Genomic DNA, 23,642 nt, shown 5'->3' with positions numbered 1-23,642 from the left:
ATAACATTGGAAAGTAAGGATAAAAGAACAACAAAAAAGTGATGCCATGGAAAAAAACGTTCTTCATGAAGGTCTGCATAATAATATCAGATTCTTTCCAAAACAGCAATTATACATGCTCTCTTGAAGAAATCTCAGGGAAACATGTATTTGAATAAAACCACTTTTCCCCACTGCACCACGGTTATTTTTGCCCTTTCCTCTGTACTAGGTGCAGCCCTCTTCTCTGGAAGTAAGAATAACTCATCTGACAAGACAGCCATGAGGCTCAAATGCTACTCTGAACACCTCAGAGGGAAGGAAAACAAACTTATGTGTGAACACTGCTGTTTTCTCTATTGCCACCCAGAAATTCCTAGAACCAGGGCTTTTTTTCTGGGAAAAGAGGTGGTGGAACTCAGTGGGTTGCCCTTGGAGAAATGGCTGGTGGCCCCGCTCCAGCGGCACGGAGGGCAATCTAAGCTCCCCTCTGTCTGGAGATCAGGGGGTGGGGCCACCAGCCATGTGACCATTTTCAAGAGGTTCTGGAACGCCGTTCCCCCGCGTTCCCCCTGAAAAAAAGCTCTGCCTAGAACATACACCTGGCCCTTCCTGAGAGCATGAAGTGAAGGGATGTCAGCCAGCAGTTATAAAAAGGAATGCATATGAGAATAAAAATTATTATTTGCTGGGGCCAAGATAATTACGTATTTTCACCAAAGCAAATCTGACTTGGCACACACTGAAAGATAGATGACTCCTTCCCTTTGATGAAGATAGTTTTAGGTGAGCAGCCATGTTGGTCTGCAATAGGACAGTAGGATTTGAGTCCAGTGGCTTCTTGGAGCCAAGCTACAAGTGACGCCTGACACAGGTTGGACGCTTGTCAGCTTCCCTCAAGTTTTGATGGGAAATGTAGGCGTCCTGGTTTTACAGCTTGGCTCTCCATTACAGCTGCAAGACCAGGATGCCTACATTTCCCATCAAAACTTGAGGGAAGCTGACAAGTGTCCAACCTGTGTCAGGCATCACTTGTAGCTTGGCTCTTAGAGGCCAACAAGATTTTAAGGGTAGAAGCTTTCGAGAGTCAGTGCTCCCTTCATTAGGTCTGGCCGATCTTGGCCAAGGTTGTTTCAGGTGGGGTAGCTGTGCTGGTTTGCAGTAGAACAGCAGGATTTGAGTCCAGTGGCATCTTAGAGACCAACAAGATTTTCAAGGTAGAAGCTTTTGTGTGTCAAAGCTCTCTTCTTTAGACATCTTACTCTTGAAAGCTCATACTCTGAAAATCTTATTGGTCTCTTAACGTGCCTCTGGAGTCAAATCCTTTTGTCCCTCTAGGGTCGCCAGGTCCAGGTTGGGAAATTCCTGGAGATTTGGGGGGTGGAGCCTAGAGAGGGTGGGGTTTGAGAAGGGGAGGGGCCTCAGTGGGATATAGAGTTCATCCTTCAAAGCAGCCATTTTCTCCAGCGGAATTGATCTCTTTGGCCTGGAGATCAGTTGTAATTCCAGGAGATCTCCAGCTATCACCTGGAGGCTGGCAACCCTATGTCCCTCCCTTTGGTTACACTGAAAACTGCTAACAGGCAGCAGCCATAGCTTACACAGCAGCCAAAGGGAATTCCAAGACAGTGTTCCATGTAGCGAGGAGAAAGACGCCAGAGCCTTTGTTTTAAGAAAAGTTTTTTTAATTTTTTTTTTAAAAAATCCTCTCTAGTGCACATAATAAATTATTGTAGTCAAGGTCAAACAAATTAAAAGGAGGGCAGCTATTATTAAGTTTACAAAGCAGCATCCTGGCCGCGCTGCCAAGCCAAACAATCAGCTTCTCGCTGTAAATTTTCCAGCGGAATGACTCCAAGGAGGGAGTCGAGACAGGCCAAAATTTCCTCACCCAGCAGTCAGCTTGAAACAGAAGCCGTTCAATTACCGTTTAGTGGGATTTGGGGAGGGGGGTGTCTTTTTTGTGACATGACCCCCCCTCCCTCCAGCCTCTACCCTCTCAATTTTGGAAAGTTGTTTTGTAATTAAAGTTTCCCCCCTCTCTCTCCTCCCCTTTCTACCCAACAGCTTCACTGTTAATTTACAGCCTTTAGCTGTCGCTGGTATTGCTGTGTGGCTGGGCTGTGTGGGTGTTGAGTCGGGAATGGATTGCATGATAATAAGAAACTTATCAGGGGAAAGCACCAGGGTTGCACACTGAAAAGGCAAGCAGTTCTTTCAATTTTGGCCTTGTGTTGACAGCTGTGTATGGACAGAACCGAGGCGGTCTAGTTGGTAGAGTGTCAGACTGGAGTCTGGGTGATCCAGGTTCAAATCCCCCCTCTGCCATGGAAGCTCACTGTTTGACTCTCATCCTGGCCTACCTTGCAGATAGGCTTGCCAGCTCCAGGTTGGGAAATTCCTGGAGATTGGGGGGGGGAGCCTGGAGAGGGCAGGGTTTGAGGAAAGGAGGGACCTCATCGGGATAACAAAAACAACTAAAACAACAACAACAACATTCGATTTATATACTGCCCTTCAGAACAACTTAACGCCTGCTCAGAGTGGTTTACAAAGTATGTTATTATTAACCCCACAACAATCTCCCTGTGAACTAGGATATAATGCCAGTTTCTAAAGCAGCCATTTTCTCCAGGGGACCTGATCTCTGTGGCTTAGAAATTAGTTGTAATTCCAGGAAATCTCCCACCGCCACTCAGAGGTTGGCAACCCTACTTACAGGATTGTTGTTGGTGTGAAGATATAATGCAGGGGACTTTGGATCCCATTGAGAAGAAAAGTGAGGCTTAATTAATTAAAAGCTGGTTTTTCAGAGGCTGTCAGGGTTATGGGTGATAGGTGAACTGAAACTGCAGGCTCTAGGTTAGAGTCCAAACTACAAGTGTCTCCCAACATGTAATTTGCTTCCACAGTAAACCATAGGAAGGATCAAGGCCATAACTAGAGATGGGCATGAACCAAAATACGAACCAAAATTTATGATGAACCAGGCTGGTTCATGGTTCGCGAACCAGTGGTTTGTCAGATCCCATTTCTGATGAACCACCACGAATTTTAGGCTAGTTCATTTGGTTCATTTTTTGGTTCATCACTGCAGACAGCCTGGTGCCGATCAGTCAGTTTCATAGGCAACAGGGGATGGACTTCCTTCAGACCTTCTGCTGACCTGGAGGTGATGATTTTCTGACCTGGATGTGATGTTTTCACGAACCAAATGAACCGGTTCACGAACCGGGGGGGGGGAGGTTCGTGAAAGTTCGTGGTTTGTGGTTCGTGAAATTTGACGAATCACGAACCACATGCTTCATTTTTTTCTGGTTCGTGCCCATCTCTAGCCATGACCTAGCCAAAAGTGGAGTTTAACTTTCCACCTCCTGTCCTTTCCCTGACTGAAAACAGCTCCTGGACTTTGATTAAGGTTGCCAACCTCCAGGGAGGGCACTGGAGCTCTCCCAGAATTACAACAGATCTCCAGACTGCAGAGATCAATTCCCCTGGAGAAAGTGTCTGCTTTGGAGGGTGGTATTATATTCCTCTGAGGTTCCTCCCTTCTCTAAATCTTGCCCTCCTCAGCATCTGCCCCCAAGCATTTTCCAGCCCAGAGTTGGCAACCTTAACTGTGATTAACAAGGACCTGGGAGAGTGTTCTGGCAGCTGCCACTGCCCGACCTTTGGAACTCCCTTCCTCAGGAGTAAAGTCTGGCACAATCCCTACAGATCTTCTTGAGCAAACTAACCTCTCCACCCCACTTCAGGAATCAACTTTGAATGAGCTGGTTGAAAGGCCCATATTTGCTTCTTGTTAGCACTACCTGCCTGTTGCCTTTCTTCCTACACACAACAAGGTTTTTTTTCTTTCTATCCCTCTCTGTTTATTTGTTTCAGGTCAGTAGCTGTGTTGGTCTGCAGTAGATGAGCAAGACTCAAGTCCAGTGGCACCTTAAAGACCAAAAAGATTTCCAGGGTTCGAGAGTCAAAGCATCCTTCACTGTATACCCTGCTTGTCTTTCTGCATTTATCACATCTGTATCACACCCTTCCTTAACAGAGCGCAGAGTAGCATAACAGGCTCTTCCCACTTATGGTTTATCCTCATAACAACCCTTCAAGACTGAGACAGCGACCAGTCCAGGGTCACCCATTGACACACCCCAGGGCCAAGTGAAAATATGAACCCGATCGCTGCGCTCCTAGCCATCTTATCCATTATTAGAGATGGGAGATCACGCCACTGGTGTTTGATAAGGGCTAGCAGCAGTAAATACCATTAATGGGGAAAAAAATCTTATTTCTGTAAATCATTGGCATGCCGTCCGCATGTTTCGTATCCAACAGGGACAGCCATTCTTTCCTGCCAGTCTTCAGTGCCCCGTTTGTCAAATTTGTGTTACACGCCTCTATCTTAAGTTCCATCAGGAACACTCAGGACATAGCAGGAAAGTAACCAAAAAAAATATATACATCAGGCCGTAATAGCTTTCAAAGAGACCGAGGGGAACATAATTATGTAGCATCTACATACTAATCTACCAGAGCCGTATCTCAAAGGAATTCAAGAGCCTTGCACAAAATTCCTGCAGTGATAAGGGGGGTCGGCTGCATTTGGCTGCGGTTTGGAGAAAAGAGTTTTTTTTTTCAAATGATAATTATCTTTGTGTGGAACATTTTAACATTTCCTTTCTTATGCAATTCAGAGTTCCACTGGAAAAGTGGGGAGAGAGAGCATTGTTGAAGGCAAAGGAGATTTAAAAAAAATTCTAAAAAGTCAAATTTTGGATGATGGGCTATTATGTTTGGGAAGCAATTAGCGAGCGACTGCCTGCCACTTGATACAGGAGAAGGAGGAGGCAGATAAATGCTGCAGAATGCCAAAAAGGAAGCATTGTTGGGTACAAGGTAGGGGTTTATTTTCCGGTTGGTTCAGAAATGTGTCATTTTGGAATTAAAAAAATTAAATTCATGATGCATAGCAGATCATCCAAAATTCAATTAAAAAGAAACATTTTGTGTTCCTTCTGCTTTGGCTTAATTTTTCCTTGCAACAGGGTTTGATGTGGGGGGGGGGGAAGGCTTTGACCCACCAACTGTGGGACAGAATAGACAATGTGTGTGCTCTAAGGCCCAATTCTGGCCATAGCTCAGTGGGTGTGGGAGCTGCTCTTCGCAGAATGACTATCAGCAGAAAACAAAACCACAGCTTACTGTAAACTGTTTCCTCCATTGCTGCTCTCCCATCTCCCCCCCAATCCATTAGGCTTTTTTTTAATGGAAGGAAGGAGGGAGGAAGGAAGGAGGAAGGGAAAGAAAGACAAATTACAAAGAACAGGAAGAAGTAAGAAAAACAGTATTCATCTTTATGTTCTTCAGTAGAGATGGGCACGAACCAAAATATGAACCAAAATTTGTCATGAACTGGCATCAGAGCCCATTTCGGACGAACCCTCATGAGCTTTAGACTGGTTCATTTGGTTCATTTTTCAGTTTGTCACTGCAGGCAGACTGGTGCCGATCAATCAGTTTCCTAGGCAATGGGGGATGGGCTTTCTGCAGACCTTCTGCTGACCCGGAAGTGATGATTTGCTAACCTGGAAGTGACATTTTCATGAACCAAATGAACTGGTTCGTGAACCAGGCAGGTTTCTGAAAGTTCGTGGTTCGTTAAACGTGACAAACCATGAACCTCAGGGTTCGTCCCCCCCCCTGTTCGTGCCCATTTCTGTTCTTCAGTCATTTATTCTCATTTATTTTATATATAACAGCCTCTCTCTTTATTAAGCCCTGTATGCCCAACTGCGATTTTTAAAAATCCCAGTCTTCTCTCAAGGAGGTTATCATTCTCCTCTTCCCCATTTTATTCTCACAATAACCTCATGAGGCAGGTTATTGTGACGGAGAGAACAATTAGTCCAAGCTCACTTAGGGCCAAGCTACAAGTAACTAATAACACAGGTTGGACACTTTTTCCCGCAAGTTTTGATGGGAAATGTAGGCATCCTGGTCTTGCAGCTTGGCTCTCCGACTGCTGTCCAATGGTCTTTTCAACTGTCACTTGTCCAACATTCAGCCAAGCTGCCTGCATTTCCCATCAAAACTTGAGGGAAGCTGACAAGCGTCCAACCTGTGTCATTCGTCACTTGTAGTTTGGCCCTTAGTGAAGTCCAGTGATTTGAACCTGGGTCTCTCAGGCCAAGCCCAACACTCTTTACGCTGGCTCTCTCAAGTGCTCAGATCCTGGAAAGTATATCAGTTCCCCCCCCCCCCACTTGGGTTTTCTTCTATTCTCTTCACAAAGAACAGAACATGAAATTCTCTTTGAGTGTTATTGCAATATGGCCTACTCACGTTATTCTGGAAATAAAATATTGTTTCCCCCCCCTTAGATGTCTGATGAGACTGTAAATATGGGGAGATAATTTGTACCAGGCCAAGAGAAATGGCACCCCACAGGCCGTGGCCACTTAGTTTCTATCTAAAACTTTGCAAGACCTTTTTCTTTCTCAGTGCAGGCTAATTTTCACAACATACAAAATGTCTCCTCTCAGAAGATTTGCACCACTGCAGAAATGACTCAGCCATTATCGTGATGTAAATTTGGTGTGTTCCATTTTCACACCAGAAACAAAACTGACACCACACCCCCACTCTCGGCTGGGACTTCTTTGGTACATGAGGCACGCGGTCAAACAATGCACAAACAGACAATGCATGAAAATATGCATAACACATCCCCCCCCCCCCAATATCTTCTCTATCCCTAAAAAGCAGTTTGGGCAGAGGGCAATATGAAGGGGCGAGCATTCATATAACCCACCTTCCCTTTTCCATTTCAAATCCTTCTGTCCTGCAGCCATTTACCCTCATCAAGTTCCAAACGTACATATGGTCTTGCAAAATGTGTAGGTGGAACCACAGAGGAGAAAAGGTGTCTCGGAGGATTGATGCATTTGGTTGACTTTTACCAGCTTCTCTTCTCGATTTCTCTTCTCTCTACAGCCTCCTTCCTGTGTGGTTTTTGGCCACATGGGTAGAACAATCCCTGACACAGCAGTTTTGAGCCCTTCTACCCTCTTTCCCCAGCCAAAACATTGATCACATCCAACTCACGGAACTTAATGTCTATTCAGACAGTAATGGGCCATGCACTATTTTTGAGTTGATAAAAAAATTATAAACAGGGTCAGCTCAGTACACCAGCTACAGGAAAATCCCCCAGATATACCTGAATTTCTAAAAAAAAAAAAAATAGAATTGTTCATTTTCAAAAACTATTTTATTGCATTTCATTATGACTGCTGCTTAGCGTGGTTGTTCAGCTGTGGAATATATGTGGACACTTGCTATCGATGAAATCATGTCAGGCCATCAGTTTTAATCTTGCCTACTCTGTGGCTTTCCAGGGTCTCAGGGAGCGTAAGGATTTTCCCAGGGCCTGTTACCTGAGATGGTTTTAGCTACCATTGAATCAGGGAACCTTCTTCTAGATGCAAATCACACCTAAGCCATGTCCCTTTTCAATATAAGTAGGGATCCTGGGTCCCCTGGTGTGGAACTAGTCCCACCGTCCGCCTTCTGCCACCACTCACCTGGTCGGCAGGGGTATAGGCCTCTTGGGCGCACTCCCAGGTCAGCACAATGACATCACTTCTGGGAGTGATGTCATTGTGCCGCCATGGAAGCACTCCAGTGCTTCACAGCACGCCAATGAGCAAATGGCCCACTGGCAAATGGCATATAAATGTTTCCAAATGAAATCACTGATATATGCAGTAATCAATCACATTACGGCCAAGAAAATGCACATGGAGATTATCTTGACTGAGTGTGTATTTGTGTGTGTGTGTGTGTGTGTGTGTGTGTGTAGGGAGGGCAATGTCTTGAAGGGGAAGTGCCAGGGGGGAGTTCTCACCTTCCAAACTAGGCGGCATGTTCCCAGCCGGATAAGTGCTTTCCTTCATGTACATCAGCAGCTCTTCTCCTGGTTCTATTTCTTTAATAACTTTATAATAAATCTAGACGTTTACAAAACAAAAGAGAGAGAAAGAGAAATATTAAAACTGCGGAGACATTTGTGTTTTCCTTCAGATTATCTGAACTGACCCAGCAAAGAGAGAATGCTGATAGCGGACCTTTGATTATTATTTCTGACAACTGGGGATGATTTTTAATTTCTTATTGCCGTTGTTTTGAACTCGAACCCCATTTCCATTTTGTTCCCACATGGTGTGGATCAAATCCATGATTCTTTTTTTTTTTGCACCACATTCCGTTTCCACACCTTGAGTTTTCCATGCAAAATATACTCATTCTTCAACGTTTACCTGTGCATCAGTAAACCAGTATTCGACATATTCTATACATTGATATGCACTGTATGTATAAACACCATAGGAATCACCATATGAATATGCAAACAAATCTACTAAACCAACAGCTAAAAGTAGAGAACTGAAACCACTGACTAAGATATGAATGGAGAGAAAAAAATCCAAAAAAAGGGAAACGTTCACTCATCCCTGCACATGAGTATTCCCCCTTCCCACTGTTCTTATTCCATGACTGCCCGATTATATTTTATTTATGGTGATTCATAAAACCACTTGGATGTGGTGGAGAGTCAGAAGTTGAATGGATTATTCTGGGTTTGGTGCCTCCCCCTCCTTCCTTCGCATGTGTGGAGGGCATGGCTCACCAATGAAGTCTCCAATCAAAATCCCTTAACATGACAATCTAGGACATGAAATCTCCTGGATTTGTGGTCAACTTTTTCTTGAAAAGCATCTCTGTAAGATGTCATGAAGCTCCTAGAAGTGTTGGAATCGAAAGCTCTGCACAGCTCTGATGCCTAGCACAGAACTGTGTATGAAAAGTTTCCCATTCCTTCCAGCATTGTAGAATGTTTCATAGAGCATTCCCCAACACTGAAGTCAATTTACCATGCGCTTTCCCATTCCCACCAGAAACTTTCTCATTCTTGCCACTTTCCCAAGTTCTTTCCAGTTTAGTGTAGTGATTAAGAGTGGTGGGACTCTAATCTGGAGAACCAAGTTTGATTCCCCACTCTTCCACTTGAAGCCAGCTGAGTGACCTTGGATCAGTCACTGCTCTCTGGAGCTCTCTCAGCCCCACCCACCTGTCAGATAGGCTTTTAGCATATCTGCCATGCATCATGCATCATCTGTATTTTACTACAGTGCCTCTGAGTATGTGCAGAATGGAACCGGAGTTGTGTAGTCTTGTTGCTAACTCCTTATCTTCCAGGCAAGATGTTTTGGTTACAAGTTCCTGCAGAAGCCTGAGAATGTGACCTTGGATTTACTACAGAGACTGAACTGAGCTCCTCTTCCCCACCCCTTCCTTATTCCCAGGCGATGCGTGCCAAAACTCCTCCTCCTTACTGGGCGGGGGGGACGGACACTGACCTATAATTGATCCTGCTTTACCCCCTTTAGGCATTCCAGTCAATTCCCTTGTTACAGCACCTTGATACTGGTATTTAGCCTAATAAACATCCTTAACTCATACCCTGGAGTGATGCAGTGAAGTGTTTGGGAGAAGTACCTAGCAAGACCTGACACCACCTCACAGGGTGTTTTGTTGTGGGGATAAAAATGACGTACTTTGTAAACCGCTCTAAGTGGGTGTTAAATTGCCCTGAAGGGCAGTATATAAATCGAAAGTTGTTGTTGTTGTTGTTGTTGTTGCTGTTATAATTATCCTCCTCCTCCTCCTCCTCCTCCTCCTCCTCCTCCTCCTCCTCATTATTATTATTATTATTATTATTATTATTATTATTATTATTATTTCCAGCTTTCCCTGCAGGAAGCCTTGCACTCATCTTGGCACACACAGGGATTGGCTCCAAGGGCCACATAGATCCTCTACCCAGAGGGCTTCCCTCATTCATTTAAATGTCAATAATATAAGGTTGGAATGTCCCCCTCTGTGAAGCGAATGAGGAAAGCCCTTTCTTGTGCAGCAGCGATCCTGAAGCCCCTTATTGCTTTGAAGCTCCATATTACTATTGGGGTTATATTATTTATAGCTTCCTGTTTTTCTTTTTTCTTTTGTGCAGATCTTTCCAATAAAGTTACTCTAATTGTTGTTGAGTTAACATCAGTTGTGCTATTCACATAGTTCGATCAGTTCTTTCTTACATTTCTTTACTATTTCCTCTTGTGTCAATAAAGTATCATTTAATCTCTGTCTTCTTTCTTTCTTATTTCCATTCTGCCAAATTAATTCTATTGGATTATGATCCACCAAAGTCTTTGGAAGAATCTCTATTTGTTTCCACTTTTGTAATTAAGCTTTTAGATACTCAACACGTGTATTCTGGAGTATGACTGATGTCTCTCCGAGAAAAAAATTATATTCTCTTCCTTTGGGGTGCAACCATCTCCAAACATCTTCAAGTTCTAAGATGTGCATATAACTAAATACACATTTGGGGAGGTTCCCTCCCTGTTTTTTGGATCTATCTTTGAGATCAGGCACTCTATTCATATCTCCTAAAATTAAAATTTCTCCTTCTTGGAAGTCTAATAATATTTGATAATACTTTTTTTAAAATCATGTTTGGTATTGTTAGGTGCATATATTGATGTCAGTATACTTGCCCTTTCGGTAATCTAATCTTTAAAATCAGAAGCTCCATATTACTTTGAATCAGAATTGCCATGAATATTCATCATTCTCTACATTTTATGTGCAAATGGCACATTCGCTGTTATAGATAAGCATCCCGGATGGATGGCAAGTTTGAGATCTGCCAACCCTAACAAATAAAATAAGCAAACCAGGAAATAAATAACAGAAATGATAACTGGATACTCCCAATGACACAGTTGTACACTGAGGGTGCAGCTAAGCCTCAATTCTGCGTTATGCAATTTAGACAAGTTTTGTGTTTTGAATGGGAAATGGGGTTATGAATATACAGTTTTTTCAGTTTTGTGTATTCCTGTTTCTTTTTGCAAATTACCTGTTTGCTTGTTTGTTTTAAGGTATAATGCCATTTTTGCATTATGCACAGGTGTTTTTTAAACGCTATTTACATGCAATGGATGTGAAAACAGGCGTCACTTTTAACAGCAATGTTACTTTGTTAAGTTGTTGGGGTGGGGGAGCACCGCTTCATCCTAGATATCGAAAAACCTTAAAAGAAACATGAACTTTGAATCTGCTCAGTGTTGCTGCCAAATTTGGTAATATCCTTGAATGCGATGAACAATTACAAGTTTCCTGTGATATGCGACAATGACATTCTGCATTCTGAAAAAATCATACACAACCTGAGAATGAAATGCCAGAAGGGAGAAGGATCTGGGGAACAGTGAGTTTAACACATATCTGAAGTTAGGATATTTTACAGCTCTGCGGCTGCATGTATCTTTTCATATCTGCACACCTATTTCTAAACAGTTCTTAGGAGGACCTTCACAAGAGGTCTTCTGGAAAACTTAGCCAAACATAAGCTGTATCCTGTGTGCAGTGTGCGCTGCTCAGACCTCCTGGGAATTCCAAGCATGCCATCTTGAGCTGAGATGGAAGAACTGCGTAACAGAAATGGAATAACTCCCAGTGTTCTCCTAAGTAGAATCACACCCTTCTAAATCCATTGAAGTCAGCCGGCTTAGAAGAGTATAACTCTACTTTGATGGCACTGTAAAGTCACTGTATGACATGTACATCGACAGCACACAACAAGCATGAATAAATGACAACTCAGTATAAAAGCATGTTGTAATAAGTACGTAATTTGCCTGTGAGAAAAAACATGTGTGAGATGATGATCCCGTTTAAAAGATCTTTTGTTGCCATATGAACTTGGATCCTTGGATGGGTATGTCTTTGCTGTCCCCTTGTGCAGCATGGAGAGATGAGCCATTGCTCATGCCAGGGTCTTTTCTGTGGTGGCACCTCAGGAATGTCCTACCTGAGTTTGTCAAGAAGGCTCTCATTTCATTGGAAATAGTGCAAGGCTGCAGGTTTTAGGATGGAATTTGGCTAGACTTTTGATATTTTAGTAAAGAGCCCAGTCACACCTTTAACCAACTTTATTGTAGCATAAGCTTTCGAGAACCACAGCTCTCTTCATTAAATGCATCTGTCGAAGAGAGCTGTGGTTCTCGAAAGCTTATGCTACAACAAAGTTGGTTAGTCTTAAAGGTGCAACTGGGCTCTTTGCTATTTTGCAACTACAGACTAACACGGCTAACTCCTATGGATCTTGATATTTTAGGGTATTATTAGATTGGTTTACTGCATGTTTGAATGTGGGTATATTAAAGTACTTGGTATTTTAAAGATAATAGCATCAGTTGTCTTGTTTCCTGTCTTGGGAGAAAGAAAGCATATAAATGTCACAAAACAAATTAAGAAGGTAACAAATACCTTCCTTCCACCCAATGAGAAGCATTGCTCTCGGGGTAAGATTCCTTCATCCAGAGAAACTCTCAGCTGAACGGAGTTGCAAGATCTAATTCATTGTTGACACTTATTTATTTTTTATTTATTTAGAATATTTCTATACTGTCTGTTCAGAGTCTTGCTTCAAGTGGCTTCTAGATGTTCTTCTAGTCTTATAGGGAAATCTCTGCTCAAGCATGCCTTGTTAATTAATTCATTTGAAATTCTAACAGGGTTTGGGGGTTGTTGTTTTTTTTTTGCCTGATCTTTCAAATTTCCCTTGGAGTTTTCTTCAGACAAAATTTGGGGGGTACTTCTAGACAACCACATGCTAAAGCTGCCAAAAATGAATCATTCAGGTTATGATCAGCACCATCCTGGCTGAGAAAAGGGCAACGAATTCCTCGGGACGATTACCGAAACTTACTGCCTCTTTCACATTTTTAAGAGAATACAGTTTGACATACCTCGTCCACACTGAGGCAAAGAACCTGGCAGACATTTGAATACGTGTAGAAGGCGGAAACCACGGGCTGATGATTTTTAAAGTTCCTTTTGATAGATTTATGTTCTAGGTTTCAATTAATTTTTTTTTTCATTTTTTCATTTTGCATTTTCTGAGGAATACCTCTCTGGAGCACCTTCTTTATTTCAACCTGAAAATCTCCATTTCAATTTCCTGTGTATGACCCACATCCAAAATTCTTTATTTCTCTGCCATCGTCCAGAAAAATTTCCCCAGAAATTGTACACATTTTGCAATGTTGTTTGTGCATTAATGCACATGCCTCTTTTATACATATAAATGATGTACACTGCATGTATAAATACCACACTTCTTGTATAAAAACACTACAACATGAGGACACAATGCAAGCGTGTTATAAAACCAACTGAGAAAAGCACAATACAGAAACTGACAGAATAAAACAAATAAATAAAGCAAAAGAAACAAAATTAGATACTGTTTACTCATTCCTTAGGCTTCAGTGTTCTCATCTTTTCAGCTCACCCACAAGAGGGCAGCATTTACCAATTAAAATTAAATTTGTCAATAAGGCCAGAGTTGTGAGGAAAAGTCTTAACAGCTCCTTCAAGTTTCTTTTCCTTTAGCACCGGCTTCTCTTAAAGTATACCTTTAAAGCAACAATTAAAGAATGCCATCCCGTAACAAATAAGCCAGAACTTTGAAATAAAACATCAGAAATGCTTCCTTTAAAACACACATGCCAAGTACACAGAAATCCAGTTCAAATTCCTGCTCAAACAGAGAGGAACACAAATTATATTCATCTCATACAATTCATCTCTCCTAAGGCACAATCATAGTATTTTATGTAACAGCACAGAGTTCCGTGGCAGCACAGAGATTTTATGTGGCAGCACAGAGATATTGGTCAACTTTTTAAAGATCATGAATGGTGAAGAAGAGTTCTGCATAGCTCAGTACATCGCCTGACCACTGGATGGTCCAATAAAATGATTTCACTTCTGCTACAATCCTTGGGCTCAACTGGGCCTAAGCACACCCAATGTTTTTTTTTAACTCTCCCCCAAACTGATTTCTGTACCCCTTCTGGAAATACATCTGAAATTTCCTTGATTTTCAGAAACAGAGTGGGAAAAAAATGCTGGCACTCAAAAACACATTTAAATTTTTGTTGGGGGTGTTCAGTGAGTTTGCCTGGTTCTTTGGATCAGGGCCCAAACTGCTTTGCTTTGTTCTGTGTGATGAGCTACAAAAAAAGGATGCTTTTGATAGCCCCCGCTGCACCCCACCCTGAGATCACGTCACACTGCAAATCAGAGCTAAAAAGACGCTGCAGAAGGCAGGCATTCAGGCGGGCACAAGGGGTCAAGAAAAAGGGAAAGAGAAGGAAAGAAAAGGAAATGTGAATCAAAGGAAAGGGGATGAAGCAATAAAATTTCTGACCTGTTTCTGTTGAGTAAGATTCCCCACCGGAGAGACCCAGGTTAAATTTAGATTGTCCCTGTGTGTTATTCGAGAATCAAGAGAGCAGACCACAAAAATCATTCTCTATGCGATTAGAAGGAGACAGCAGGTACTCTGGCCAAGGGGAAAAGGGGAGGGGGGGGTCTTCTACTGTCATTGCAACAGTATCTTCCATTTGGAGTACCCCTCTGCTGCAGACGTTCTCCTTTGCTCAACCCTTCCTCGATTACCTAAAAACTTCATGTCTGAGACACACCCACTGCTTTTATCAACCCGGCCTCCCTAACATTACATTAAGAATGTCAGAGAGATTGCGGCCCCGTTGCAAGTCGAAGGAAAAGGAAGTTTGGGTTATGGGAGCCAGCAGTCCAGAGTTTCAAACAGAATGAAAACTTTTTGAGTTGGGCGGGGGGGAGGGATAGCAACACCTTTCTTTAGTACAATATCAGAGATGAGAAAACATCCAATAGTGAAAGATTTCCTTTTTTAAAAACACAATCAGAATAAAGAGGAGTTCTAGTTATTTGCAGACATGACATCGTTGATTTGGGGAATGTTTGGTAAAAGGGCTTGCAAGTAATTTGTTTCATGGTTTTAATATAATCTTTTTTTTTTAAATGAAGATTTCTAATGAAGTTTTAAAAGATTAAATTGTAGGCCAACTTATCCGAGAGTTAGTCAATTTAATTACATGAAGCAGCACATATTTCCCAGCAACCATCGATAGGAGCAAGCTAGCAGAACAATTTGTGAATTAAAGAATAGGCCCACTTCATGTATCTGATGCAAGTGCCTCTGAGAGCACGTGCCACAATTCAGTGTTACAGTTTTAAGGGACGGACCACAGGACTTTTTGTTCTTTGCACTAACTAATGTTACTTCACTGTAGTCCGGAGAAGGTGACTTATAAGGTCTGTCAGTTTGGCAGAGGCACTGATTTAAAAAAAAAAACATTAGAATTATTAATCATAAATATTGTATATGATCTCTCTGCATCTAAAGCAATGCTTTGGATCTGGGTAATTTGTTGGTACTACAGAAAGGGAAAGCCTAAAAAGATATTTATAATGTGATAGATGAGAGAACACTTTTTAATAATGATGGTGATGATACATATATGTAATCATATACATATTGTTATATGTAATAATATACATATTATATACATGCAATAATATACATATTACATATACATGTATACTAATAATACATATTTTGTGACAAATGCAATGTCAAAATATCATGATTTAGTTCTGTGTTGGTTGCTCCTGGAGTTATATTTGGAAGACACATGCAGAAATGAGCAACAAGGACTGGTTATTCATTAAATTTGGGGTGGGTGGGGGAATAAAATGGAGAATTCAGAATTCTTAGATGATCTTATAACAGTGAATTGCACATGGCACTCCGTAACTCAGCATGTAATACAAGAATACAAGTCTGTGGTGAATTTCTACAGTAGTTTTATTTGTCATAAAACTCTTCGGCTTCTGAATGTGTATGTGATGTTTAACAAGTGTTGTCCATCTTAATTTTTTTTAAAAAAGAAAGATGAACAAACTGCCTGTCCTGATTCAAGCTCTGGATGTCAATTCAATGACCAGAAGGAGATATTAAGAAGCTGGGTGGATTAATTTTGCATACCAAGGAAAAGGTTCAAACTGCATCACGCAAACAAACCAGAGGAGAGTCTGTCTTTACATCCCAAGACCTGAAGGTTTAGAACTTGGAGTGCGAAAGAACTTCATGTATTCGCTGGCTTGATGCAAACTTGGGTGGTTTGAACAGGTTCCTGTGAGCTGCCGGGTGAAATCGGGGCTGCTAAACATGTTCAATTTACAGGCAAACATGCACACCCACAGCAGAGAGAGAGAGAGAGAGAGAGAGAGAGAGAGAGAGAGAGAGAGAGAGAGAGAGAGAGAGAGAGAGAGAGAGAGAGAAATAAGCTTCAGCGTTGATGTCTGTTGTTCAAGAGTTTGGGATTAGGTAGTGTAAAATCCTAAACAGAGTTAGTTACACTCTTCAAAACCCATTGACTTCAGTGCACTGCTTATTTCTGTTATTTCTTAACTTGATTTCAGCTGACTCTTTTTGTGATGTTGAAAACTTAGAATGATATTCTGAATGTTTGTAAAACTGGTGATAAGAGACTTAATGGGGTGGTCAACAGTTTGGAAATCTTTGGCTCAAAAAACAGCACTACGGGGGTCTTAGGGTTTCTAAATAATTGGTGTCATCTACAATTTTTGGTGTAATTTACACATCAGGAGATAGTACAAACAATTGCGGGGGCTAACAAAATCTAAAAAGGCAGTTTTTACAGGGTTGGCATCTTGATTTATAACATGTTTATGTACTCTGCAAAAAGAATCAGGTATTAAAAGTACTTCAGGTCATCAGGATCATGTTATTCTTCGTGATGAACAAAAATTCCACCCCCCTTCCATTCTAAGGCATCCTCGAAACTGATACAAGAAAGAACTGAAGAGCTGAATTTCAAACTCCTGCCTGGGAAATGCCTAGAAATCCTAAAGAAGGGAAAAGTGGACAGAGGTTCATTAGGGAAAGTTCACCTGCCAGAGAAATGGAAGCTTTATCACTGCTAGTCAAAGCTAATTATGAAACCTGTATCACAAAGACCTCAGACATAGTTTCTTGTAAGGAGTGCCAAAAAGAAATCAGAAAACAATTAGATTTGCAATAGCTGCCCCATCTTATCCAATATCAAACATCTTCCAGTTGCATTTTTTTTAAAAATTGCAGAAATCATTTACTGCCAGCTGGGAATGTGGTACCAGCTTCGTTTAGAACTTCCCCCTGATAGGGATGTAGGAGAATATAAGCTGATGATACACTTGATGCAGAAATTTTGAAAAGAAGTAGAAAGAGCTGTTTGACATGTCATTGCATGTTTCCAATAAGATTTCTGCTTGGACAGAAAAAAAGAAATGATACTAGCATGAGGAAATTTCTGTGCATAAGACAACAGAAAGACTTGGTATGGCCTTCCATTGGATGGTTAAAAAATAGCTTTCCCATAGCCCAGTAATGTACCCACATAGTAAGATTCAATAAAACAATATGTTAGAAAATACAGGAATTATTTCGAGAACTGGGATATTGCAGTTTTTCAGTTGCAATTTACTGGAATACGCAATTGGATCAGAACACATGTAATGGCAAATGACCTCTGACTGTTTCTTGCCTTAAAAACCTTACAAGCAGGGCTTTTTTTCAGCAAAACGTGGTGGAACGGAGTTCCGGCACCTCTTGAAAATGGTCACATGGCTGGTGGCCCCGCCCCCTGATCTCCAGACAGAGGGGAGTTTAGATTGCCCTCCACACTGCGGAGAGCAATCTAAAGTCCCCTCTGGCTGGAGATCAGGGGGTGGGGCCACCGGCCATGTGACCATTTTCACTGAGGGCGATTTAAACTTTAAAAAACTCCCCCCTTGTTCCAGCTGATCCAAAGTGACGTCACTGTGCGGTCCTGAGTTCCAACACTGAGTTCCACCACCTCTTTTCCCAGAAAAAAGCCCTGCTTATGAGGGTCACCATAAGTCAGCTGAGGCTTGAAGGAACTTTACACACACAGAGATTTTTAAAGATGCCCCCCCTATATTTTTCAAAAGAAATTTTCGCCTCTTTTTAGTATCCAGTACAGGGTGTAGATATTACATGATATTTTTGTAATTGAAATCACAAAAGCAAATTTTGAAGAAGGAGCAGCCCCCTCGTTATCGACATTTTTGAAAACAATGACAGCATTTCTTACTGGGATAATTTTTTTACCGTGGATAAAATGACAGTTTACATTGGGTCCAGCATAATTCTGCACCCCAAAAGAGGAAAGCATTCAAAGGTGACGGAGAATAACGTTGTTATTTTTAAGTCTTATGGCACTACAGAGAACAAAAATAAAAAATAGAAAAGACTTGCAGAATGAAAATGGAGCAGCAAGCTTTGAAATGTGCTGCACGAATGTTTAAAAAAACCCTTCTGTCCAGTCAAAAGCCATCTCCAATGCAGCCATTATCTTGAGTTTACTTACTAAAAGATATAGTTTACACCTGAGGATTGGCTTGGTAAAAGATACAGTTTCTATCAAAGGCTGGGCGTGTCCAGAGGTTCAGAGGTGTGTGTGTGTGTAGAGGGCTACTAAAGACAGGGCCTTTCTCGTCATGGCACCTTGTCTGTGGAATGTCCTCCCCAAACCCCTCTGCCTGGCACCAGATTTTCAGTTGCAAGTAAAGACTTTTTATTGCCTGCGCTTTGTCACCTGAGTTTACCAGCTTCCTTATTTTGTTGTTATTGTGGCCTCACCTGTTGTGTGTTATTTGCTTTTTTCAGTTGTACATTAATTTTATACAGAAGGATTTTAGCCATTAATTATCTCAGAAGAGTTTTGCCCTTAAGAACTGCTCTTAAACGTTATTTACATGGAAAGTGATTTTATAGTTGAATTTTTATTGGCTGTATATTTTGGGGAAACCACCTCAATATTTCTTTTTAAAAAGAGTCCAGTGTATATATGTGTTTTTAAAAAAGAGAGTAATAAAGAAAATGCAGAAGTCCTTAATAATCAGCACTCCTTACAGAAATCCATCTTATTTTTCTTATCTTGTCTTTCTTCCAATGAGTTCAGGAAACAGTATATTGTACCCCTTTCTCCATTTTGTCCACATGACAACCAATAAGGGAAGTTTGATTGAAGGTGAGTGGTTGGCCATGGATTTGAACCTCTCCTTCCCTCCTATTACTTGTTAGACTCACTATGACACACTGACTGGTATAAAAAGGCTTGAAGTACTGGACGAATAAGCACCGGAACTCCCAAGAAGAAAAATATCTTCAACTATTTAATTATTATTAATATTAATAAAGACGTTATTGGAATTGTGTTGGATTGCCAGACATTCCGTGAGTTTTTTTCAGTGTGACAGTGATTGATATTTCTTCTTCTTCTTCTTCTTCTTCTTCTTCTTCTTCTTCTTCTTCTTCTTCTAAAATCATTTTGTAAATGAGACCACTTTTTCTGGGGCTGCCCTAGGCCATCTGCTATGCCCATATGCGGACTCCCAATATTGGTATAAATTGCCTGCTCCTGGACTATTTTAATGACTTTTAAAAAATTATTATTGATTTTATGGTTTTGTGACTTTTAATGTATTTTTTAATGTTGTTAGCCGCCCTGAGCCCATCTGTGGGGAGGGCGGGGTATAAATCAAATCAAATCAATCAATAAAATAAATAAATAAATAAACATCACAAAGCTGTTTAAAACAGTGCATCTTTGGTATGAGGGTGGTCGGTTTGGGAAAACAGATACGTGGTTGTTGTCTAGCATCTCCTTGTTTTATCCATGCCCAAGAATGCTTCAGTACTGTAGGGGGAAGATGTATATAACTTGAAGGAATTGTAACCTGCAGGAAATTGTGCCTTCTGTAGAAAAACTGGAAATAATAATGATAAACAAAAAATGAATGGAAGATTTTTTAGGTATCAGAAGCAAGGTAATTCAGAACTCCCAAATCCAGGTGGAAATAGGGATGAGGAGAATTTTTGGAAGCAATCCCTTCCAGAGACATGGAAGGAACCAAGCTCTTTTAAGGACTCTTTCACTAGCCGAAAGAGCTGTTCATCAGGAACAGAAAAGTTTATCTGTTGTATGAGGGATGTCTGCTGCAGATGCTATATTCACTCCGGTGGAGCCTTCCAAATGTCAGAAAGGCACACTTGAAAAAAAGCTTTGGTAACAACTGCAGTTACTGAGCCAAAGAGATCAAGTGTGGCGGACTTCCTAATGGCCTCAGGGAGGCAGGAGGAATTCTACCCTCTTCCCATGCTGTTTTAAAAAAAAAAAAACTGTGTAAGGGTCTATGATGTCTTACAAGCTGTTTGGGGGGCTAAACAATTAGCCCTTACTGACGTCAGTCCTGCAATGATGCCCAAGTTACCAAAAAGACTTAACCTTCATGGTTTTACTCAGAACCGGACTAGGAGAGTTGCTGGAAGGTCTATGATTTTGGTCACTGTTTTGGTCAACTTTGGTCAACTTACAACATCCTTCTTCAGAACAACCCTGTGAGGTAGGTTAAACTGGAAGTGACCAGGCCGAAGTCACTCAGCAAACTTCCACAGCACAACAAGGGGTTCGAACCCCGGGCTGCTAGATTCCTTATACTGAATTGGACCTTTGTTCCATCATGTGGAAAAGAGCGAGAGTCCAGTAGCACCTATAAGACTAATGAAATTTGTGGGAGGGTAGGAGCTTTTGTGAATTAGAGCTCACTTCTTCAGATACTTCTTGAGCTTGTTCCATCCAATGCAGTATTGTCTACTCTGACTGGCAGCAGCTCTTCAGGGTCACAGGTCTTTCATGTCACCTACTGCCTGGTCCTTTTTAACTGGAAATGCTGGGGATTTAACCTGCGACCTTCTACACACAAAGCAGAAGCTCTTCCACTGAGCCACCTCCCCCTCTCAAAAAACTCAAGTAAAAACTGGCCTCTGAGCATGTACAAGAGTCCTTTCCCTTCATCATAGAGGAAGCACAGTTTACTTCTATGTCCAGCATGCTTTGCAATTAAAGCATTAGTCTCAATTGAACCCAAGCATTAAATAATCACATTTTTCATCTATGATATGGTTATCTTTTTATCCCACAACATACTCGCTGCCACTTCAACAAGCAAAGACCAAATACACAGCAACAAAATTCAACCCGCTGGTGGAGAAATAAGAAAAGGCTGGGGAGAGAGGTTTAAAATGGAGCCAGACCATACCTGGTCATTTATGGGGCATGCCACGAGGTTTTGTTCTTCACTGGAGCAGGTTACTCGGATGTACTTCAACCAGTTCCCATTTCCATTTCCTGTCTGACTGGCATCAACGCAAAATTTTTCGGGTCCCAGCTCTTCTCCAATCTGCAAGAGAAGGCAAGAGTATTTAAAAAAAAAATTGAAAGAGCAAGACCAAAATGGAAGTCAATTGCTTTCCAAGGTCTGTTTTAAGCCCAGTAAGGATTAAAGAGAGAAAAAAGAGATGTCTAGCAAGTCGCCCAACCATTATATGGCCATTTCAAAGGGTTGTGTTGGAAGGAGAGCACAACAGACACTTCTGGAACGATTTGTTTACAAAAAACAACACTGAAACCCTATCTGGAAGACGCAGGGACAAACTTAAAATTTGTAATGATTAAGTATATAAAACATTGATTTTTATGGTTGTCAGCTCCAAATTAGGAAATTCCAGGAGATTTGGAGGTGAAGCCTGAAAAGGGCAGGTTTGGGGGAGGGAGGGGGAGAACTCAGCAGGGTATAATGCTGTAGAAGCCACCCTCCAAAGCTGCCGTTTTCTCCAGGGGAACTGTTCTCTGTCCTCTGAATATTAGTTGTAATTCCAGGAGATTTCTAGGCCCAATCCAGAGGTTGTAACGTCTATACAGTAATTTCCACCTTTGGGCCAAGCTACAAGTGACGAATGACACTTGAACGGCAAGTGGATTGAGTGGAGGGCAAGTGAACAGGGAGAAATACACTTGCTGTTCAAGTGTCATTCGTCACTTGTAGCTTGGCCCTAAGTCTTTGGGCCTAGCTCACTCCTGAGCCATTGAGATGAAACAGCAACTGGTTACACACTGAAACACAGGATGCTGCCTTGATGTGAGCTGTGGCTCACCAAAGCTCATACCCTATCACAAAATTTGTTAGTCTTATAGGTGCTACTGGACTCTTGCTCTTTTCTACTGCTACCGACAGACTAACATGGCTACCCATCTTGATCTACCCGGAATACATAAACAAAACTTGATATGGTAAGCTGCCTTGAACCACAACAAATGGCTCCAGTCTCCAGATTGTAAACCGCCCTGAGCCTGCTGATGTGGGGAGGGTGGAATATAAATTGAATTAAATAAATAATAAACAAACGTTTTAGTAAATAATAAAAATAAATACATTCCTCTTGCTAATCACAGAGCTGCAAAACATCATAAAACGTACTTATGGGAAGTACATTTACTCAGACACAATACGATCGATATGTACGACTGAGCCAGAAAAAATGCTTGTACTTTTAAACCAAACTACAGTTGTCAGGAAAATCAGTAGAGTCCAACAAGGCAAAGCTCCATTGACCAGAAGCATCGGGTTAATGAGGAGACAACATACTTCATAGTTTCTCCAAGGAGGAGAGTCATGACTCATGGGTTTGAAGATGAAAAACATAAGAGTAGAAAAGAGCAAGAGTCCAGTAGCACCTCTAAGATTAACAAAATTTGTGGTAAGGTATGAGCTTTCATGCATCACAGCTCACTTCTTCGTGTGACTCCTGAAAGCTCATACCCTACCACAAACTTTGTTAGTCTTAGAGGTGCTACTGGATTCTTGCTCTTTTCTACTGCTACAGACAAACATAGCTATCCATCTTGATAGTTCAATGATCAGCTCTCAATGTAGCAGTTCTCAAAAATACTTAACACACTCAGTGTGTGTGTGTGTGTGTGTGTGTGTGTGTGTGTGTGTGTGTGTGTGTAGGGGAGACAAACAGAATAGTGTGACCTTTTTAAAAAAAATGGGTGTTTTTTCAGAATTATTTTCAGAACCGGAGATCTCCACCTTCTACTTTCTTCTCACAGGAAAGGTGACACCTTTGCAAGAACAGAGGCAGGTATGAAAGATTTTCGCACCCAAACTCTCTCAGATGTAAGTGTCTCTCAGAAGGGCTTGGTACTTCCTGGTGTGATTACTGTAATACATACTATACCCTTGAATATTATGTGGAACCTGCAGAGGAGTACAACATATGGCTGTTTGGTTCTCAGCTGGGGATAGTAGCAGGGAGGCAGCATATCACAACAGCACTGAAGCAATCCTAAATGGTCACCTCTGCTTGTCCCAGGCTCGGTTCAAAGTTGTGGAGTTATCATTCAGTGCTCTAGACAGGCACTTTTTAAATACAACATTTCGAGGGATGCCTGTGCTTGTGACTGGAGCACATGCTGCGCGATAAAGACAGTGTGGATAAGAACGTGCTTGCAATGTGAAGCGATGACTGGGACTGACATTAAGAAAACTGCATTTCTGCTTTTGCAGATAAGTGGCTCAAACTTCTGAAGGTGGGAAGGTGGGAAATGTTCTCAACAACAGATTGGCAGGTTGCCCATGTCTCTTTAGCGATCTTTTGTACATTTCCTTTTAAACAGCACCGGTGCAGACTGCCCTGTGATGCCCCCAGTTTGCTGGGAATGAAAAGCACTGCTGTCAGAACAGCTTCTAAGCCTGACGTCCTTCATAAAAAG

General features: G+C 41.6%; 1 protein-coding gene across 1 annotated transcript in view; it reads right to left on the bottom strand.

Annotated features, from left to right (window-relative positions):
* PRDM16 (PR/SET domain 16) overlaps positions 1–23,642 on the bottom strand; it is a 321,075-nt gene that overhangs the window by 56,922 nt on the left and 240,511 nt on the right. Inside the window, exons 5-6 of the mRNA XM_055001781.1 lie at positions 21,127–21,267; positions 7,886–7,988 (exon numbers count right to left, since the gene is read on the bottom strand). Of these exons, the coding sequence (XP_054857756.1) occupies positions 7,886–7,988; positions 21,127–21,267 (244 nt within the window). The remainder of the gene's footprint in view (positions 1–7,885; positions 7,989–21,126; positions 21,268–23,642) is intronic.

This window comes from Eublepharis macularius, chromosome 17 (genome assembly GCF_028583425.1).
Source record: "Eublepharis macularius isolate TG4126 chromosome 17, MPM_Emac_v1.0, whole genome shotgun sequence".
Lineage (NCBI taxonomy): Eukaryota > Metazoa > Chordata > Lepidosauria > Squamata > Eublepharidae > Eublepharis > Eublepharis macularius.
This window is presented reverse-complemented; position numbering and strand designations above follow the sequence as displayed.